Here is a 17,278-nt window from a genome sequence, read left to right on the forward strand (position 1 = left end):
ATTTATATTTGTCATTACCACCGCAATTACTTGCTTTTTTTTTTGCATGTAAAGCACTTTTTAACTCTGTTTTTAAAGGTGCTATATAAATAAAGTTATAACTATTATCATCCCAAATGTTTCCGACAGTGTTGAAACTCCACAAGTTTACTCTGTGACGGTGCATTTCATTAGGTCGCTGCTGACTCCTCCGGGACAGGGAAGTCAGCCAACAAGCATTACCTCATCTGTGAACATTTGCACCTGAGTCACATCAGATGGATTCGCATCAGCAGTCGTGGTTATTTAGTGGCGTTTACACTAACAGTGAAGTGAGTTTGATAGCGGGAACATTAGTGTTTATTTGCCTCAGTCATGCGGTGTTTATCTGCCCCAAGCAGCCAGTTTACTTTACTGTACATTAGCCGTAAGGTAACGTTAGCGAGCAGCGGTACACACCCAGCCTGTGTGGGTGAATTCAGTGGACTCTGCCTCTCTCTCTTCTTTCCCCCTCTCCTCTCTGAACTGTTGTTCATGAGGTAAAGTACATTCCCCCTCCAGCTCCAGTCAACAGTCAGCTTTACAGAACATAAACAGCAGAGAATGGAGGTCACCTCTGCGGATCGTTGATGCAGTCAGGAGTGAAGATAAATCCTGTTTTTAATCCCGAAAGTTTAAAAGTAACCTCTGAGTTTTCCTCTCGTCGGTAAACAGTTCCAGATCAGAATCTGAAGTGACTCCCGGTGTTTATTCTCCAGAGGGTCCGGCTCTGATCCAGACTGTAAACAGCTGAGCAGCGACTCTTCACCCCCCTGCTCCGCCCGGTCCACCACACTCCACAAACATCTTTTGTTTTGTTTTGATAGACAGCCCCCTCGCGACAGAAGTTACATATTGTACGTTTAAGTTAAGCAACACCAACACGAGTCGCAAAGCTATGACATCATAACAGCGAGATTGTTCAGTTGTCACACAAACACGGTGATATCAGATGAACTTTTAGTGGTGGAAACAGCCTGTGAAGAGAAACACTGGCATCTCGTTATCGTGAACTCGTTAGCAAACTGCTGCGTATTTATACATCCAGCAGTTACTGAGCCACATTTTTATTTGTTTGAAGTCGTATTGCTGTCCAACCGGCAGCATAAATCCAATATTAACTTTGATTTATCTCTGTACTGGTCTTCTGTATCCGGCTCTTTAGTGCTTTCCAGCTAGTCATTAACTTCGTCTGTCTGCTGTTTGGTGCTGAACAGGTAGTGTGCTGTGGGATTTCAAAGCTTTAAGGCTTTTTTGCTTAAAATAGCTGCCTGCTGTAGCCAAAAACTGCTCTGTGAGAGCAACCAAAACAGTAAAGTTGAGGGTCGGACGGATAAACAACGAGCAGGGGAGAATTCAGGTGATAATTCACTACCAGTCACCTTTCACATTGTTTTCATATTGTCATTTGATACATTGCTATAATAAAAATATCAAATGTAACAGCTTTAAACAGTTGCTGTTCCAATTTAGAGGATGTTAAGGAGAGAAGGAGACAAAATAATCTCAACTCAAAGGTTCACTCACTAGATTTCTTCAGGAGCTTTCAACCACAACTAGTGGTCCCTTCAAAAACACACCAAAACCAGTGACAACAATGGCTGAGAGGCCAGAGGAGGCCGCTCACATCCGACCCAAAGCCCATCCTGTAACAGTGACAGGGGTTAAAACCTCTTCCCGTATGTAACCACTTCTTTACAGGGATGACACCTGAGCCTGATGAAGGCTGTAAGATACAGTTTAAAGCTAGTAAGTGGACCTTTGTCACGCATTTTGTTTGAATGGTCACAAATCACTTCAGTGAACTTCTTCTCTGACTGCACAGGTACTTTGTTTTGTTGGATTCTGATCTATGAATAGATTTATTTTGCTGTGTCCTATCAGCTTTTCTTGTCTGCGTACTGTGATACCCCCACGGAGAATAGTTTGGGCTGATGCATGCTGGGTATTGCCCCTAGATTATGTTTTTTTTAGTTTCCACAAGCATTCATCAAGTATCTGTATTAAATATTTTTAGTAGAGTTTAGAGTATTTAAGTTGTTTTATTGCCTCTCCATGCTTTTAATATGCATTCTTGCTGCTTTCAACCCAAAACTTACTTATTGGACACAGAGGCATGTAATTTCTACTCATATCACATCTACAGTGCCTCTGCAAATACTGAGAATAAGGCCGGCGATCCAATCAAATCCCTGTTATATCTCTGCTTTTTGTTCTTTCGGTTCACATTTAACATCAGTGGAATTTCTTTTTCCCAGGAGTACGTTCTCTCTTTTTTTTTTGTTTTCTCTGGCTTATGTAAGAGCGCAAGCTGCAATGTGCAGATTGGTGTTTTATTATGTGCTCACATGCTGGAGGGGAGATTCAACAAACTCGGCAGCTAAACAAATTATATTCAAGAGCTTGGACATTTTGTCAAGAACAACCAAAAACACAGTTGCTAAACTCTTTGGGAGGCTGTAGCATATCAGGCTAACGTTGCAAATGTGTAGCCTGATATAGCTCTTACTGGTAACTGACACACAAACTAGTCTTCATCTGGGTCAAAAGAGCTCCCGGGGCAGTTAAGGTTATATCGCAGAGACTATTTGTGTTATATTGAGTCTGTTTTGTATTTGGGTTCATCTGTTGGATGTAAATTGTATATTAACATATGCAAACATTTCACAGAGGTCAAGCTGCTTAAGTGAGAGTAGGTTAATCTCCTCGGCATCCTGTTTTTTACCTTGTGCTTGTTCACATATTGGAGACATGTTGGACCAACATCATCGACTCATTTTTACACTATAAAAGCTCTATATTTTCTGATCAGCCAATGTCAGCAGCAGCAATAACCAAAAGAGATGAAAAACCTTGAACAAACAGGAAGCATTTCATTTATTGCCTTTGCATCTGTGGCAGGAGTTTGTGATCGCTTAATCCTACTTGTGACAAATACTTGGAAAAAATAACAATGCTCCCGTCAGTTAGCAAATGCTAATGTGCTGAACTAAGGTAAATGTGGTAAACAAACTATCAGGACGTTAGCATTGTCAGTGTGAGCGTGACACAGTCACGTGCGTTAGTGTTTAGCTTAAAGCACCACTGTGCCAAAGTAGAATCTCGCAGAGCTGCTAGCATGGCTAGCTAACAAGACTCTTTTAATATTGTTAGCCTTAAAAAATAGTAGTATAAGGCCTTTTGTGGCTCCTGAGGTATCTGAATGTAATCTGATAAATCTCCAGTGATGTCACTTATTGACTAAATTGCATTATGGGTAATGTAGGCACTAAATTTCACAAGGACTGTAATTTTACCTTACCTCAAGCAATATTTTCTGCATTACAATCTCTAAAAAAAGTTTTTTTAACGGCACATATTGGACAACATATATGCTGATAGCGATATGTTTGTGATAGAACAATCGATAAATGAGTCAACCTCTGCTGGAAATGACACTGACTGAATCAAAAAGTAAAACCACACTTTACTGTTTCACTGCACTGATGCTATTTTACACAATAATGTTTTTTTTCACACTCACTGAACTTGAGAACCAAGAACATTACTTCCTCATCCGAAGTGCATTTTTCCTTTAAGAAATGTTTGTGTAACTGCAACTCCATTCCCCGTTTATCATGATTATACCTTTTTATAACTGTGTCTCTGTGTCCTTCTCTGCCTCCCTCTCCTCTGTTTCACAGTGCTGCTGTGCCCGCGGGTGTGGACTTCCCTGGAGAACGGCCGTGTGATGGTGAAGCCGCCCGGGCCGCCAGTGGAAGGGACGGTGCTCCATTACAGCTGCCACGCCGGCTTTATCCTGGAGGGCAGAAACATCAGCCATTGCACTAAACTGGGCAAATGGGACGCGCCTAAACCCACCTGCCTCTGTGAGTATCTGAGCCAGTGTGACCAACTGAGATTTTACATTTAAGCTTCCAATTATCGTAGAATTAAGGAAACGTTGTGTGGTGGGATGCCATTAGCTCCGATGCAGCAGCAATCTGCAAAGTAACTAGTAACTAAAGTTATCAAATATAATGTAGTGGAGTAAAAAGTACAATATTTCCCCCGAGAATGTAGTGGAGTGGAAGTGTGACGCAGCAGAAAATGGAAATATTCAAGGAAAACACACGTACCTCAAAATTGTACTTAATTACAGAACTTGAGTAAATGTACTTAGTTACAATCCATCACTGACAGTCAGTGGAAGCAAACATTTATACCACAATGACCTCTTGGCATAAATGTTTCTGATATATATGATTAAAATACATCCTAATGAGGAGTAACAAAGAAATGTTTTCAAAGATTTTGATGTTTCTGAAACTGACACTGGTGATTGGTAACGATTTTGTTGTTTATCTTAGAGCTCAAACGATTATTCCATCATTATTTCATTCATCAACAACTATTTTGATCATTTATTAGGCTAATTGTTTTCAATTATTTTGTAATTTTTTCAATCAAAAATTATTCCAGCTTCTAAAATGTGACGATTACATGTTTTCCTTTGTTAAATATGACTCTAAACTGGGGCTGTCACAATATCAGCCTTTCACTACAAGATTATCGTGGCCTAAAGAATTCACGATAACAATATTATCATTATATTTACATATAATATGAAGTGTTCGCTCCATTTCATCTTTAATTCTGTTGTGTTTTGTCTCTTTTTTGAATGAATTACACTCAAAATAAGAGTGTAGGGAGATGGAGAGAGGCTGTGCAACCATGACTGTACAAAAGTTTATAAAAACAACAATTACTTCAATTTTAATGACATTTTCAGTTTTACTGCAGGTGGCGACCAGCATTAAGGTGCAAACTGCCACCTGCTAAGACAAAGAGACAATCTACATTTTTTCTACATCTTCATTCTTAAATATCACGATTATTGTCAATGTTGTTATATCGCTACACTAAACTGAATGTCTTTATGTTGATGAGATAAAACAAGCAATGTAAAGACATCACCTCATCATCGCCTCTAGTAACTGTAAAATGCATTTTTTAAAACTATTTACTGACATTTTACAGTCAGAATCTACTTTCAATGAATCGGGAAAATAATCGGTGGATTAATCTATAACCTGTGTAAATTCATCCAAATAACCGATTCTTTCTTGGCATAAATACACTTCGTAATCTGATAAACAGAACACATCCTGTGCCATTTCATAACACAAACAGGGCTCACTTTGCAGCCTGCCGCACAAAAACGGGAACATAAGGCTTTAAGGATGACAGATAATTACAAACACCTGCTCTCCCAATGGTGAGGCACGGCTGCTAGGCAGCAAATGATCCAACCAATCAGAGTGTAATCCTCAGAGGCCAGCCTGCACTGTTGGCACAGGCAGGTAAAAACAAATGATGGAGACGAGTGAAAAACCGGATGTCCCATACGTCAAAGTGTACACGGGATAAATACTCAATGAACATTATAATGAGAGTGTGAGAGGATATTCGTGATATCACCGACACCCAGGAGCGTTCTGGTTTACAACAGTTGGCGTGTCGGCCGTCTGAAGAGATTTGTCCAAATTAGCGCAAATATATGACGACTGGAGAGGAAAAAAAGAAAGAAAGAAAAAAACACACATAGATGAAACGCAGAACTGAAAGAAACGAGATTGCCAACTGGTTATCAGAGGAGTTGTCATGGCAACCAATAAAGTTGCTATGGGAATGGTGGTATTAAAATGGATGAAAGAAGGAATTATCAGCACAGTTGGACTGGCCAACTGAAAGTAGGCTACTTATTGTATAATAAAATTAACCTAGAAGATGTGCACGTGGTTTAATGCCTCGTTAATATTTGAAAATAATTACGAATAATGTCCTCTAATCATGTCTTAATCTCCTATTGTTGTTGTTGCTATAGGATGATCTATGATACCTACACTGTATGACTATATGAGATTTACAGTTGTATCTATTTTTATGGCAAAGTGTCAGAGGATTACATAATATCCATCACAGTTGCTCTGCATCCACCCGGCAGTGCATTTCTCATAACTACAGTGTCTCGTCGCTGCCATCTAGTGGACGGAAATAATTTGAATTTTGAGCTTCACTGCACCAAATCTCTCCAAATGTGACATTACACAGGTGAATAATTTACTTGAGAACAACCTGGATTTTTTATTCATAGCTGTCCTTTTTAATGCTGCAGCACAGTGATATGTGATATAATTCTTCTGGTTACCTGCTCTGTTCCCATCTGAATTTATATTTTCTAATCTTTTTCCTTCTTTGTGTGTTTGTCGGCCAAAGATGACAGAAACTACACAGGTAAGAATTTCTCATTCTTGTTATCATGTCTTACTATACGATGTTATTTACTGTGATGTGGACATACAAGTGCCAGCCTACACGGACTTAAATGCAGCAGGCGATTTGTTAATTTTCAGCAGGGGGGAAGGACCCGGTTCGTTTCATTCAACCGTGACTCTACTGGTTCATTTGGACATGGCCGGGACTATAGATTCTAACTTTCACAAAGCTCAGTCAGATAAAGGATCAATGAGTCGGGCAGACCAGACTAACATATTCAAGACACAACCTCTCTGTCCCTGTGCTCTTTCTGCTACCAGGTGATGGAGACGGCAGGTTTACAAGGGGGTGGCATCCTCTCTCATCCCCCTTCAAACCACCTGCTGCTCATATGACACTAAAACATACAGTTGATGTGGGGAAACATTTGTCACAAATGAACTTACTACGTATAATATTTATTGGAAAACTAGAGTAGTAAACACAGTAGAACGCATACTTCCGCCAAGGCCAAAAGTCCCCTTTACTGTAATTCAATCAAGCCTAACCAAATAAAACATATTTAAATCTGCTTTATTTGGATCTGCATCAATTTGTCAGAAATTAATGATGACCAAAATGACAAAAAATGTCCTATTTCCCAATGTTAAGGAAAGTGAGAAAAAACTCCCTTTATCTGCAGCCCAGTACAAGTGAGCCGTGTCTCTTCTGGGCTGAGACATATAGAGGACTGAAATCAGAAATAAATACATAAATATGCTATTAAATGCACCAAAAATAATATTGAAAATAAATGTAGCCATTAATTAATATATAAAATGTGACATAGATATTTCTGCTTTAATTTTGTGTAAAATAATTATTTACTTTTCCATTTAATTTAGTTATTTATTATTTTTTAAGTAATTTATTTATTGAGCCATTTACATATTTCATTATTTATATCTGATTTAGGCAGTTTCAGTCCTCCATAGAGACCCGTCCTCCTTCTAAGTTTTGTAGAAATTAGGGATGCACGATATGGATTTTTTTCAGCAGATACGATAACCGATAATCACCTGACTCTTGTGGCCGATACTGATAAAATAACCGATAATAGAAACGGACATTTTTATGCACACCTGCAGCAAAGATGGTTTATTTGTTATTCCACAGCTGTGATAAGATTTTATAGTTAAACTTGACGGTTTTTTCCCTCGTGTTGTGTTGTTCTTGTAAAAAAAACTGCCCACACCAGTGACGACGTGCGTGGCTCTACACAGGTGGAGATGTTTGACGTTATGAGTGCGACATCAGCGTGTTTGCTGTTCTTCTCTGTATTGGATGCTCACAAAACAACTTTAAAGGTGCAAACCACCATCAACTGTGTGTAGATGCTGCACTTGTTCAGTCAACAAATTTGGCTTTGTATTATCGGCTATAATTCCTTTATCTGCCGATAACCGATAATGTAAATTAATAATCCGGCTGACAAACCAACCAACCAACCAACTAACAAGAGGACAAGGGCATTTTCATGTAAGTGTAGCTTTGAAATCATCACACAGTTAATGAATAATAAAACACGAGACGTCTCGCCCATAGATCAGTCTCATCTTGATCACATAACAGTCTTTTATCTTTAGGAGGACCATTAAACCTGCCTGTTTCCATGTCACTGTGCCCACAGAGATATTCAGTCTATTAATTAAATTCTGCCTCATAAACTCCTTCAGATGCAACACGTACTTTGGCCACAAGAGGGCAGCAGCAGCTTAAGGCACCAACAACACTGTCTGTAACTGAGGGTTTAAATCCCCTGCTGGCAAAATCGTGAAGGAAAATAAATTCCTTCTATGAAAAACTCGTCCAATTAAATATTTTTCTTCAGTGAGAAACAGGATTATAGTTTTAATTGTATTTGACGTTGTTACTCAGTTAAAGAAATGAGTTTTCATATCTAATATTGCAACACAGACATATTACAGGGACTCCCTCCGTTCCTCTGCAGTTCATAACACGACGAACATTATTTTTCAAATCCCAGAGTTATTGAGCAAATCCTTCTTTTATGAATCAAAGCGCTGGAAAAGAACATTAAGACTGTTTAATTTTGCTCATAAGCGTCATTAGTGTGGTAGCATTTTCAACTCATGCAAAGGAACCCCCTTTATGTCTTTAGTTCATTTTAAATCCAAAGTTTTAATGAAAATTGTGTATACTTATTGGTTTGCTGCTAATCGCTTTGCTCTGCTCCTGCCATCTACGAAGACTACAAGGGTTTTTTGTAAAAGGAGAGCGATAATAGGCACGAGGAGAGCAGCTGTGGTCGGTGGGAGGATACAAGATCACTCAGGAAAAACACTCAGGATAAGTTGATTGTGGTGAATTTCATTATCAGGATAATCATGAATCTGGATAGACGTGAATATCCTCACAGAGGTGACTTAAAAAAGCTGTCAAACTTGATAATGTACAGTCTTATATTTGAATTACCACAAGAGCAGCCCACATCTTTTCAATAAAAGTCTTTTAGTTTGGATGTGGTGATCCCAAACTAGAGAACGACATAGATATGAGGTCACCACCATTTATTTATCCTTTATGAATGCAGAGGGGCCTTATGATTTGTGATTACCTTATTTAAGACTGTTTTTCACTTAAAAGTATGATCACTAAAAAAGATGTGTGTCCTCTCTTTGCTGCAAAAAAAAAGTGTTTCGTGACATAATATGAGCTATGTGGTGCCCTTTCATGAGTTTTTATTTGAGCGGTTTGTTACATGATGTGAAAATGAGACATTCCCGGAGCTTCTGGACGATTTGTTTAAAGCAACTTAATGTAGTAATCCGTATTTTGTGATTTGGCGCCCCCCACTGTCGTACAACACAAATGTCGTGAATACACAACCCAGGTTTCTGTAACAATTCATCAGATGCGATGTAACGTAACGTGCAGACTAGAAACAAAACTCGGTCTTGAAGTGAACATGCACGCTCAACAGGCAGTCAGAGTTTTCACAAGTGCCTCACACAGCTGTGCCAAGCAGCTGAACCAGAGACAACATGATGCCGACTGAACCATAACCTAAACATTATGCAACTGCGACAACACAAAAGAAAAAACTGTCTGTTGTTCTCTTCCATTTTCCCTCCGTCATCGTCCTCTTCAGTGTCTCTTTCACCTCTGTCATGACGTCTGTAGATGCTGCTGAGCCCGGGTCCTCCTCCCGGCAGTTCAAAGCTGCGGTGTAAACGCACACTCTGTGGCTGCGCTATGAGTCCGAGGCTAGCAGAGCTACACTAAGCAACAGTTGCAGGATGCATTCAAGAAACTTCTTAAATCATAGATGGTTGAGGCAGAGCAGCCTCAAGACATTCTTTGCATAAAATATGATCCAGTTTTTAGATAGTTGGTGCTGTGTGTGATGCGCTATAGACACTATTCACCCTATTACAAATCAGTGTGACATTAAAAATGATTTTGAAGCCGTTATTCTAAAGTAAAATAGTTTCATAACGCTGCTTTAAGTTTCTTTAAAGCTGCTGGATTTCTTTGTGAAGGGTCAGATTTTCCTCCACAGGCGAGGATGTGACTTCCAGCACAACACAGACGTGCCACGGAGCCCATTTAAAACCTAATTCAACGATTATTGGGATAATGGCCGGGATAATTGTGACAATAAAATCTTCATATCGTCCCGTGCCTACTCGCCATGCAGGCATAAATATAATCAGGTGTGGAATATTCTGCTCACGTAGCCCAGTCCATCCTACATGCGGCTCTATTAGGACTGTGGGTCTTATGCTGCGAGGGTAAAACTGCACGAGTTTGCAGCAGGTCACTTCTGAAAATGAACTAATGTGCTTCGCCAGCCTTCCCTGGAAAAAAAAAAAAAGGGTCAAAACATCTACCAGTACAGCCATTTTATCTGATCCCCGGCAAGGATGATGAATACATTTGTTACTGTTGCAGGATGGCTCACCCTCTTGCACAGTTATGTCACCACATTAGGAATTGGCCAGATATTGAATCATACGCTCGCTACAATCCTTGGAAGGCTCACAACACTGCAGCGTTACGCTAATGAATTAGGCACAGACCTGTTCTCGCCTTTCATGAGCCAAATACTGCTCATACACAGACAAAGACGCAGCATGCAACTCTGAGCTTGATATATAGTTTTTACCCAAGTAATCCCCCTGAGTTACCGATAAAAAACTTTTTCCAAATGTCACGGACTGACTTGACGAACACATGATTAACAACGCAGCAGAGAACTCTGTTTCCTCAAATAGAAATTTCCATCTACTGTCACAATACTGACCTCCTTCTGGCTCTGCTCCCTCTCTCTCCACTCCATGTGCCATCACCACCCACTTACTGCCTCCTCAGCGGGAGAAAGGTTAATACCCTGCTCCTGTCTGTGTCTGCTCTACCTTGTGTGTGTGTGTGTGTGTGTGTGTGCGCGCACACACATATATGCAGCAGGATCTCTAGTTTCAGTTTCCTCCCAGTACAGTATAACAAAACCACATATAGACAGTGAATACAAACAACATAACAAGCTAACACAGCTGCTGTTGAAAGTCTGTACGTGCGCACTAGGGCTGGGCAATATATCGATACTATAACATTATCGTGATAGAGGACTACATACTGTTACAATGTGGATGTTGCTATATTGTGATATGGCATTAAGTGTTGTTTCTTCCTGATTTTAAAGGCTGCATTACAGTAAAGGGATGTAATTTTATGAACTTATTTTATGAATATTTTGTAAGTAAGTTAAGTAACTCGTGACATTTTCGCTGTCAGGTTGACATAATAGTATGTTTTCCCCCTGAAGTAGAAGTACACAGTAAGTGAGTAGTCTCCAGCTGAGTTGCATATTTTGTACGTGCTGTGGTGCTTCAGTATCAAAATTCAATGTTTTTCATATCCAAACATCATGATAAATTTAAAGCTGTTGGAGCCCCTTTTTGTTTGGGCCCCGGGCAGTTGCCCGCCTTGCCTCATGGTAAAGTCTGTTCCTGATTTATAAATGGTATGTGTGTTACCTTGTACAGCATCATGTGATGTTGTCAAGACATACAACCAGGCGATGTGTTAGCACGTCAGGAGCAGGTGCTGTGAGAGTCGGGGTTTCCCAAGAAAGTTGAGCTGAGAATTAAAAAGATGATTGACCTAAGTGGGATTTATCTGCACTGCTCACCTGACGGGAATCTGAATTTAAGCCTCGCTCGTGGCAGCAATGGATTTTTAAAGCCGACGAATAAAAATTCTGAAATCGACATAGCAGAAGGTATTCCTTTTTCATAGCTATATTGATAATAATACACACATTGGTTACCAAATGATGCTACAGAGTTATGCCCTAGCCAACAATGAACGTATTATTCTTAACTCCCCTCTACAGTGATACTCAGGCATGATGTATTACTCTAATAACTGCGCCGCTGCGGAGAGCTGGAAACAAGGTAGTGTGTAGTGTGCTGCTGCCGGACAAATTACGCCATGATGATACTGTATCAAAGTTACAGCTTTTTTACTGCATGATGAACTGTATTTTTCGAGCGACGCTGGCCAACATTTACGCTGCTATAAATTGTGATTCCAATAATACTGTGATGTCTTAATGAGGCTTGAGTTTTTTCACCATCTGCTTCTCCAAGCAGACACAAAGAATGGACTTTAAAATCCTCTTTGACCAAAGTCTGATCTCTGCACAACGAATATGACTCGTCCAGTCAGCACTGTGGAAAAAACCCTTACGTCGACAAAATATCAGCGTCCGGAGAATCAAAACAGTCACACAATGTATTTGCGATTTTCACAATGATTTGGATCGCTCCCTGAATACAATGTGCTCTGCAGGTGGAGGACAGCGTAATCTGCCGATTGTGTTAAAAAGGGAACATTCAACACATTATTTTGGCAATAACACATCTGCCGAGTGAGAAACAGGCCATTATCCTGAAGGATGCCCAGTGTGCAAACTGCAGACACACAAATATACAGAACAAGACCCTCATTAAAGCGGCTCAGCAACATGTTACCGCACTCGTGTCTCCATTGCATCTTTTCCAGGCTGTGCCACAGCTAATGTCTTCTCCGAATGTGACATTTGCCACCGTGGGGGTTGTTAACACTGTACTACCCCGATGCTAGTGCGTCTTGCCTGCGCTGGCTGCAGGCTTACGGAGCGAAACAGCACATAAAGTTCACGGCTGAATAATTGATAGTGCGTCGGATGGGTCACGGGGTGGCAGCGAGGATGAGGAGGTGGAAGTGGAAGGCAAATGCCAGCAGATGATCACTACACTCACCTCAGCCTGTGAGGGCTTGTTAGCAGCTGAATAGCTCTCTGCTACATGGAGATATCCAGATAATGAGATTTGGGTAATGAACCGAGGTTATATAATAGTCATATTCCATCGCCTAACTACAGAGGGTTTTTAATTTAGACTGGAGAAATAATGGTCTTCTTCTCAATTGGTGCAATAACTTATTTTCAAAGGGGAACTTTAACAATAACATTACATTGCAATTAGAGCGCTTACACAAGAACTGCAGGAACACGAGCAAAAATGGAATAAAAACATAGTCAATAATCCAAATAGGCTGCACTGAGGATGGGATAAAGTTGTGTTTCCACGACAATAACTTTCTGTTTTTTTTCTTTCAAAACAAGTCGTTAACCTCCGGCTATAATGTTCCTCAAAAGGATCCGTCGATATCAAATGATGTTCGCAGATGTATCTCTGAAAACATCAGAAGTTCATTTCAGAGAAGGACATAAATGAAAACCAGCTGTGTGATCGTTCAGTTTAACTATAAAGGCTGAGAGGCTATTGTGCACAATTTTATAGCTGTGAGTGTGTGTGTGCGCGCACCGTCGCATGTCTTTGTGTGCCAGGGATGTGAACAGAGGGCTCAAACAGGTGTGCAGGGAGTCCAGTCTCTCCCTGATCTACAATAACTACATCACTGTTTCCACTCTTCAAATGAAAGCAAATAAAGTCAGCCATGATTGATACGCCTGCCACGTTTTTTTGCTGATTTCTCAAGGCAGCCTCTGTAGCATTTTATAGACTTGGCCGAGGAGGGGAGGCAGAAATGAAATGGTCTATGGATTAGCAGAGGTGGTTACAGAGCACAGTTGCACACTGTGTGCTAGCCCAGTAAGCATGGAGTTATTGATTAGCAGGTTACAAAGCATCGGGGTATCTAGGTTAAAACCAGGCTAAATGTGGTTAAAAAACCAGAGGCAGTCCAGGCACTCCAAATGAGTATCAAAATGTGGAAGGAAATATTAAAAAGCCTTTATTATAGTGGCTTTTTTAATGATTTAGCCACTATTATAAAAAATAAAGACCAGACGGTTGTGCTGGTTGTATTGGAGTCAATGGGAGATGTGTGGAGAAACTCACTAAAACCCAACATATCTACCTCGTATGACTTCTAACGAAGTAGAAGATGAAAGAACAAACTTCAGAGAGTCGGTTAACCACTGATTTTTTTCCCCAAATGATTGACGGGTTGATAATATTTTGATCAAACGGGGCAGGTCCGACTGATTTCTGCTCATGAGACTGCAATCGCACCGCGAACAGAAGCCTTTCCTACACAAAGTCGTGGAAGAAATCAGTGGTTAACCTTCTCTCTGAAGTGTGTTATTTCGACTGTAGATATGTTGGGTTTTAGTGTGTTTCTCCATGCATCTCCCATTGACTTCAACACAGTTGTCACCACAGTCTCTCTGTTCAGTGACGTAATGACCCTTCCTTCTCTTTAAGGATCCTTGGTTTTGATACTTTGTCTTGTTTGGAGTGCCTGGATTGCCTCTGGTTTTTTGAAGTACTCTTTTCCCCATTTTCCAGGAGCACCCAACACAATTTCAAGGTGTTATATGTAACAATTGGCCACCTGTCAAATTCATATGCCAAACTAACTGGGGGGCAGCATATGACCAGAAAGTTTCAGTTAAGAAACAAGGAAAAGCACAGTCCCTCCCAGACAAAGATGGCGAATATGGTCAACTTCATACCTGCGCAACATTAACATTGTGAGCAAGGTAGCATGTTTTCCCTCAGAGCACCCCTGTGCCTCAGCGCAGCCTCACAGAGGAGCTAGCATGACTGCAGATTTATAATGTTGCTCTACTTTTACTGCACTACCACTGCTGCTGCTACACAGGGCACTTTGCCAGCTGCATTTATTCTTCCCTATGACCTGCATTTACTCAGACCATATTCAACTCTACGTAATGGCTTTGTTTTATTCCTTACATTTTACACACTAGCTTGATATTTTAACCATGCATTCATGTTGCATTCATATCAAAATCGGATCTCTTATTACCGTACTACCCCGTTGATTCATTGGGCATGCCGCACGTTGATTAATATGTATCTATATTCAGTTGGTTGCAGTGGTCTGATTAGATGCTGTGTTCAAGGATTGTAGTGCAATTAGTTTATTCTGGTCTAATTTAACTACAAACATGTTAATGAATCAATTAGTTGATGCTTAGATATATTTATTTAATGAATCAGCAACTTAAAAAGATTTTTTCCGTGCATCTTCCAGTAGTACGCAGCCGAAGCAGATGCTTCTCAGCCTGAGCACTTCAGCAAACGTCAAATGGAAGAAAAGGACTAAAACACACTGATTCATTTGCAAAAAGAGAATAGTTTCAACACTACTGTGTCTTTGTCAGAGCCCAAGACATTAAGCAAACACATATAGCTGTACAACTGCCATTGGATAATTGATTGAGCAGGAATTAAAATGTATTGGATAATGGATCCGAGGGTGGGAGTTGCCATAGTCAATATCCAAGTGCCACCCTCCATTCATTATAATCACGTCAGAAACAAACGACCACAGATATACTGTAGTTCAAAGTTACAAGAAAAATTGAATTAATATGTCTCCACAGTTGAAACGCTGGTCTGTTTATGTCTGTTTGTGAGACAACTTTTGTTATGATTTGGCACAATAATAATAAAATTGGTTGGACTTGGCATTTTTGCAACATTTAAGGCTGCAAATCAATCAGCATGCCCCTGCTCCTTTGTTATCTTTTTAAATTAACTTTCAAATGACAAAAAAAGCCAAACAATCTTCTTTGGGCTTCTCAATTTTGATAATTAACAGCTTTTCTTTGCTTTATAGGTAAAGTGAATAGTTGGATATGACAGTGTCCAACAAAACAAGCAATTTGAAGATGTCACATTGGGCTTCAGGAAACTGTGATGGATTTCTTAAAATGAGTTTGTGACATTTAATAGACTAAGTGATTATTGGATGAATAGAAAAAAGGATAAGCAGATTATTCGATTATGAAAAAATCATTAGCGAGCCAGAATTTTAAAGACCTATTATGCTTTTTTGTTTTTTTCCTGGGTTCTTGTGCATGTAAAAGGTCAAAGCCCGCACCAACAGAAGCTCCTCTTTCCCGCAAAAAACACTGCTCTGAAACGCCTCATCATTAGTCCCGTCTTTAATTCCGTGACATCACGCTACGTCACCACGTCGCACATTTGCATAATTTATGTCTAACAGCCAGTTTGGCACGTAAGAATCGATTTAGCACAGCTGCTCTGTTGTTGTTAGCGGTGCTAGCTCAGGTGTATGTGAGCTGACCAATCAGAGGAGACTGGGTATTAAGGCGGAGGGGCCTTAAAGAGACAGGAGCTAAAAGAGCAATTATTATTAGTTTAATATTATTGTTGATTGTTTATTGTGACAATATATGTTCACATTGTGTTATATTAGTCAAAAAACTTTGTTGTGTGAAGAGTTGATTGATATAATGTAGACTAGAGCTGCAACAACTCATCGATTAGTTAGAAACTGTAAAATCAACCAACAGCTATTTTGATAATTGATTGTTTGGTTTAAGTATTTTTTTAACAACAAAAAGTCGATATTCTCTCTCTTCTCTTTTGGTTTCTTTCCTCCGCTATGACAGTAAACTGACTATCTTTGGGTTGTGGACGTCTTCCTGTGCCTTACGAAACACTGATTGACATTTTAAAAACATTTTCTGACATTTCATAGACCAAACAACTTCTCAATTAGAGCAACAATAGCATTTGGCATTTTGTGCGATTTGGCACCCCCCACAGCTTCTGAGTGCAACACAACTGTCATAAATACAAATCCCAGGTCTGTAGCAGTTTGTCAGACGTAATGTAGGTGCTGACTACAAACCAAACTCATGACATCATAACAATGTCATGTGTTAAAAACGTGTATGTTGAAGTAAACATGTATGTAACGCTGTGATCCTGCCCTCTCACTGAAGTTACATAGTGCAGAAGCAAGTGACAGAGACACCATTCACCCTGTTGCAAGACACTGTACCATTAACATGATTTTGAAGCTGTTACTTAAAGGTAAAATAATTTCCATAATGTTGCTTTAAAGGGGCACTGTGTAGTTTCGGAAAGGAAATCCAAACTCAGAATTTTAATATTTACAATGTTAATTAGATCGCTCCCCGGTCCCCAGAACACTGTTTGAAACTAGAAAGGTGGCAGGGTCCGCCAAATATAAACAAAATAAAACAGTATAAAACTGTGTCGTCCCTTAAGGTCAGTTTGTTTATTTAGTTTGTTAAGACATAAAACAGTCAGTCATAACAGTCGTAACAGTGGAACAGATTCACGCATTACATTATTGCTCTCAACATCAGTTTGATTATTTTATGTTAATCACCGCCCAGAAGCCAAATCGATAAATCAATCGATCAATCATCGATCAATATCAGAGAATTCCTCATCATTGACGCTGTGCTTGATATTGATTTTTCCCCATATGCTCAGCTGCCTGCAAAAAACTAATCTGTCTCTGAGTATTAAGTAGATTTTTAAGTTGGCCTTTGACCACGGTGAGGTCCGTATTTGCCCACTTGTATTGATTTAAAGGGGCACTACGTAGTTTTGGAGAAGAAATTCATAGAAATTCACCTGCTCCCAAATGGCCTGATGATGAAAATAATCATAAAAACAGT

At 39.8% G+C, this 17,278-nt stretch overlaps 1 protein-coding gene across 2 annotated transcripts in view; it reads left to right on the forward strand.

The window, feature by feature from the left end:
• gabbr1a (gamma-aminobutyric acid (GABA) B receptor, 1a) overlaps nt 1-17,278 on the forward strand; it is an 80,740-nt gene that overhangs the window by 2,862 nt on the left and 60,600 nt on the right. Inside the window, exons 4-5 of one of the 2 annotated variants that reach the window (XM_073485739.1) lie at nt 3,702-3,887; nt 6,277-6,294. In XM_073485739.1, coding sequence (XP_073341840.1) covers nt 3,702-3,887; nt 6,277-6,294 — 204 coding nt within the window. Of the gene's footprint in view, nt 1-3,701; nt 3,888-6,276; nt 6,295-12,303; nt 12,324-17,278 lie in introns of those variants that run through there. The other variant, XM_073485741.1, reaches the window with a different exon arrangement.

This window comes from Pagrus major, chromosome 17 (assembly GCF_040436345.1).
Source record: "Pagrus major chromosome 17, Pma_NU_1.0".
Classification (NCBI taxonomy): domain Eukaryota; kingdom Metazoa; phylum Chordata; class Actinopteri; order Spariformes; family Sparidae; genus Pagrus; species Pagrus major.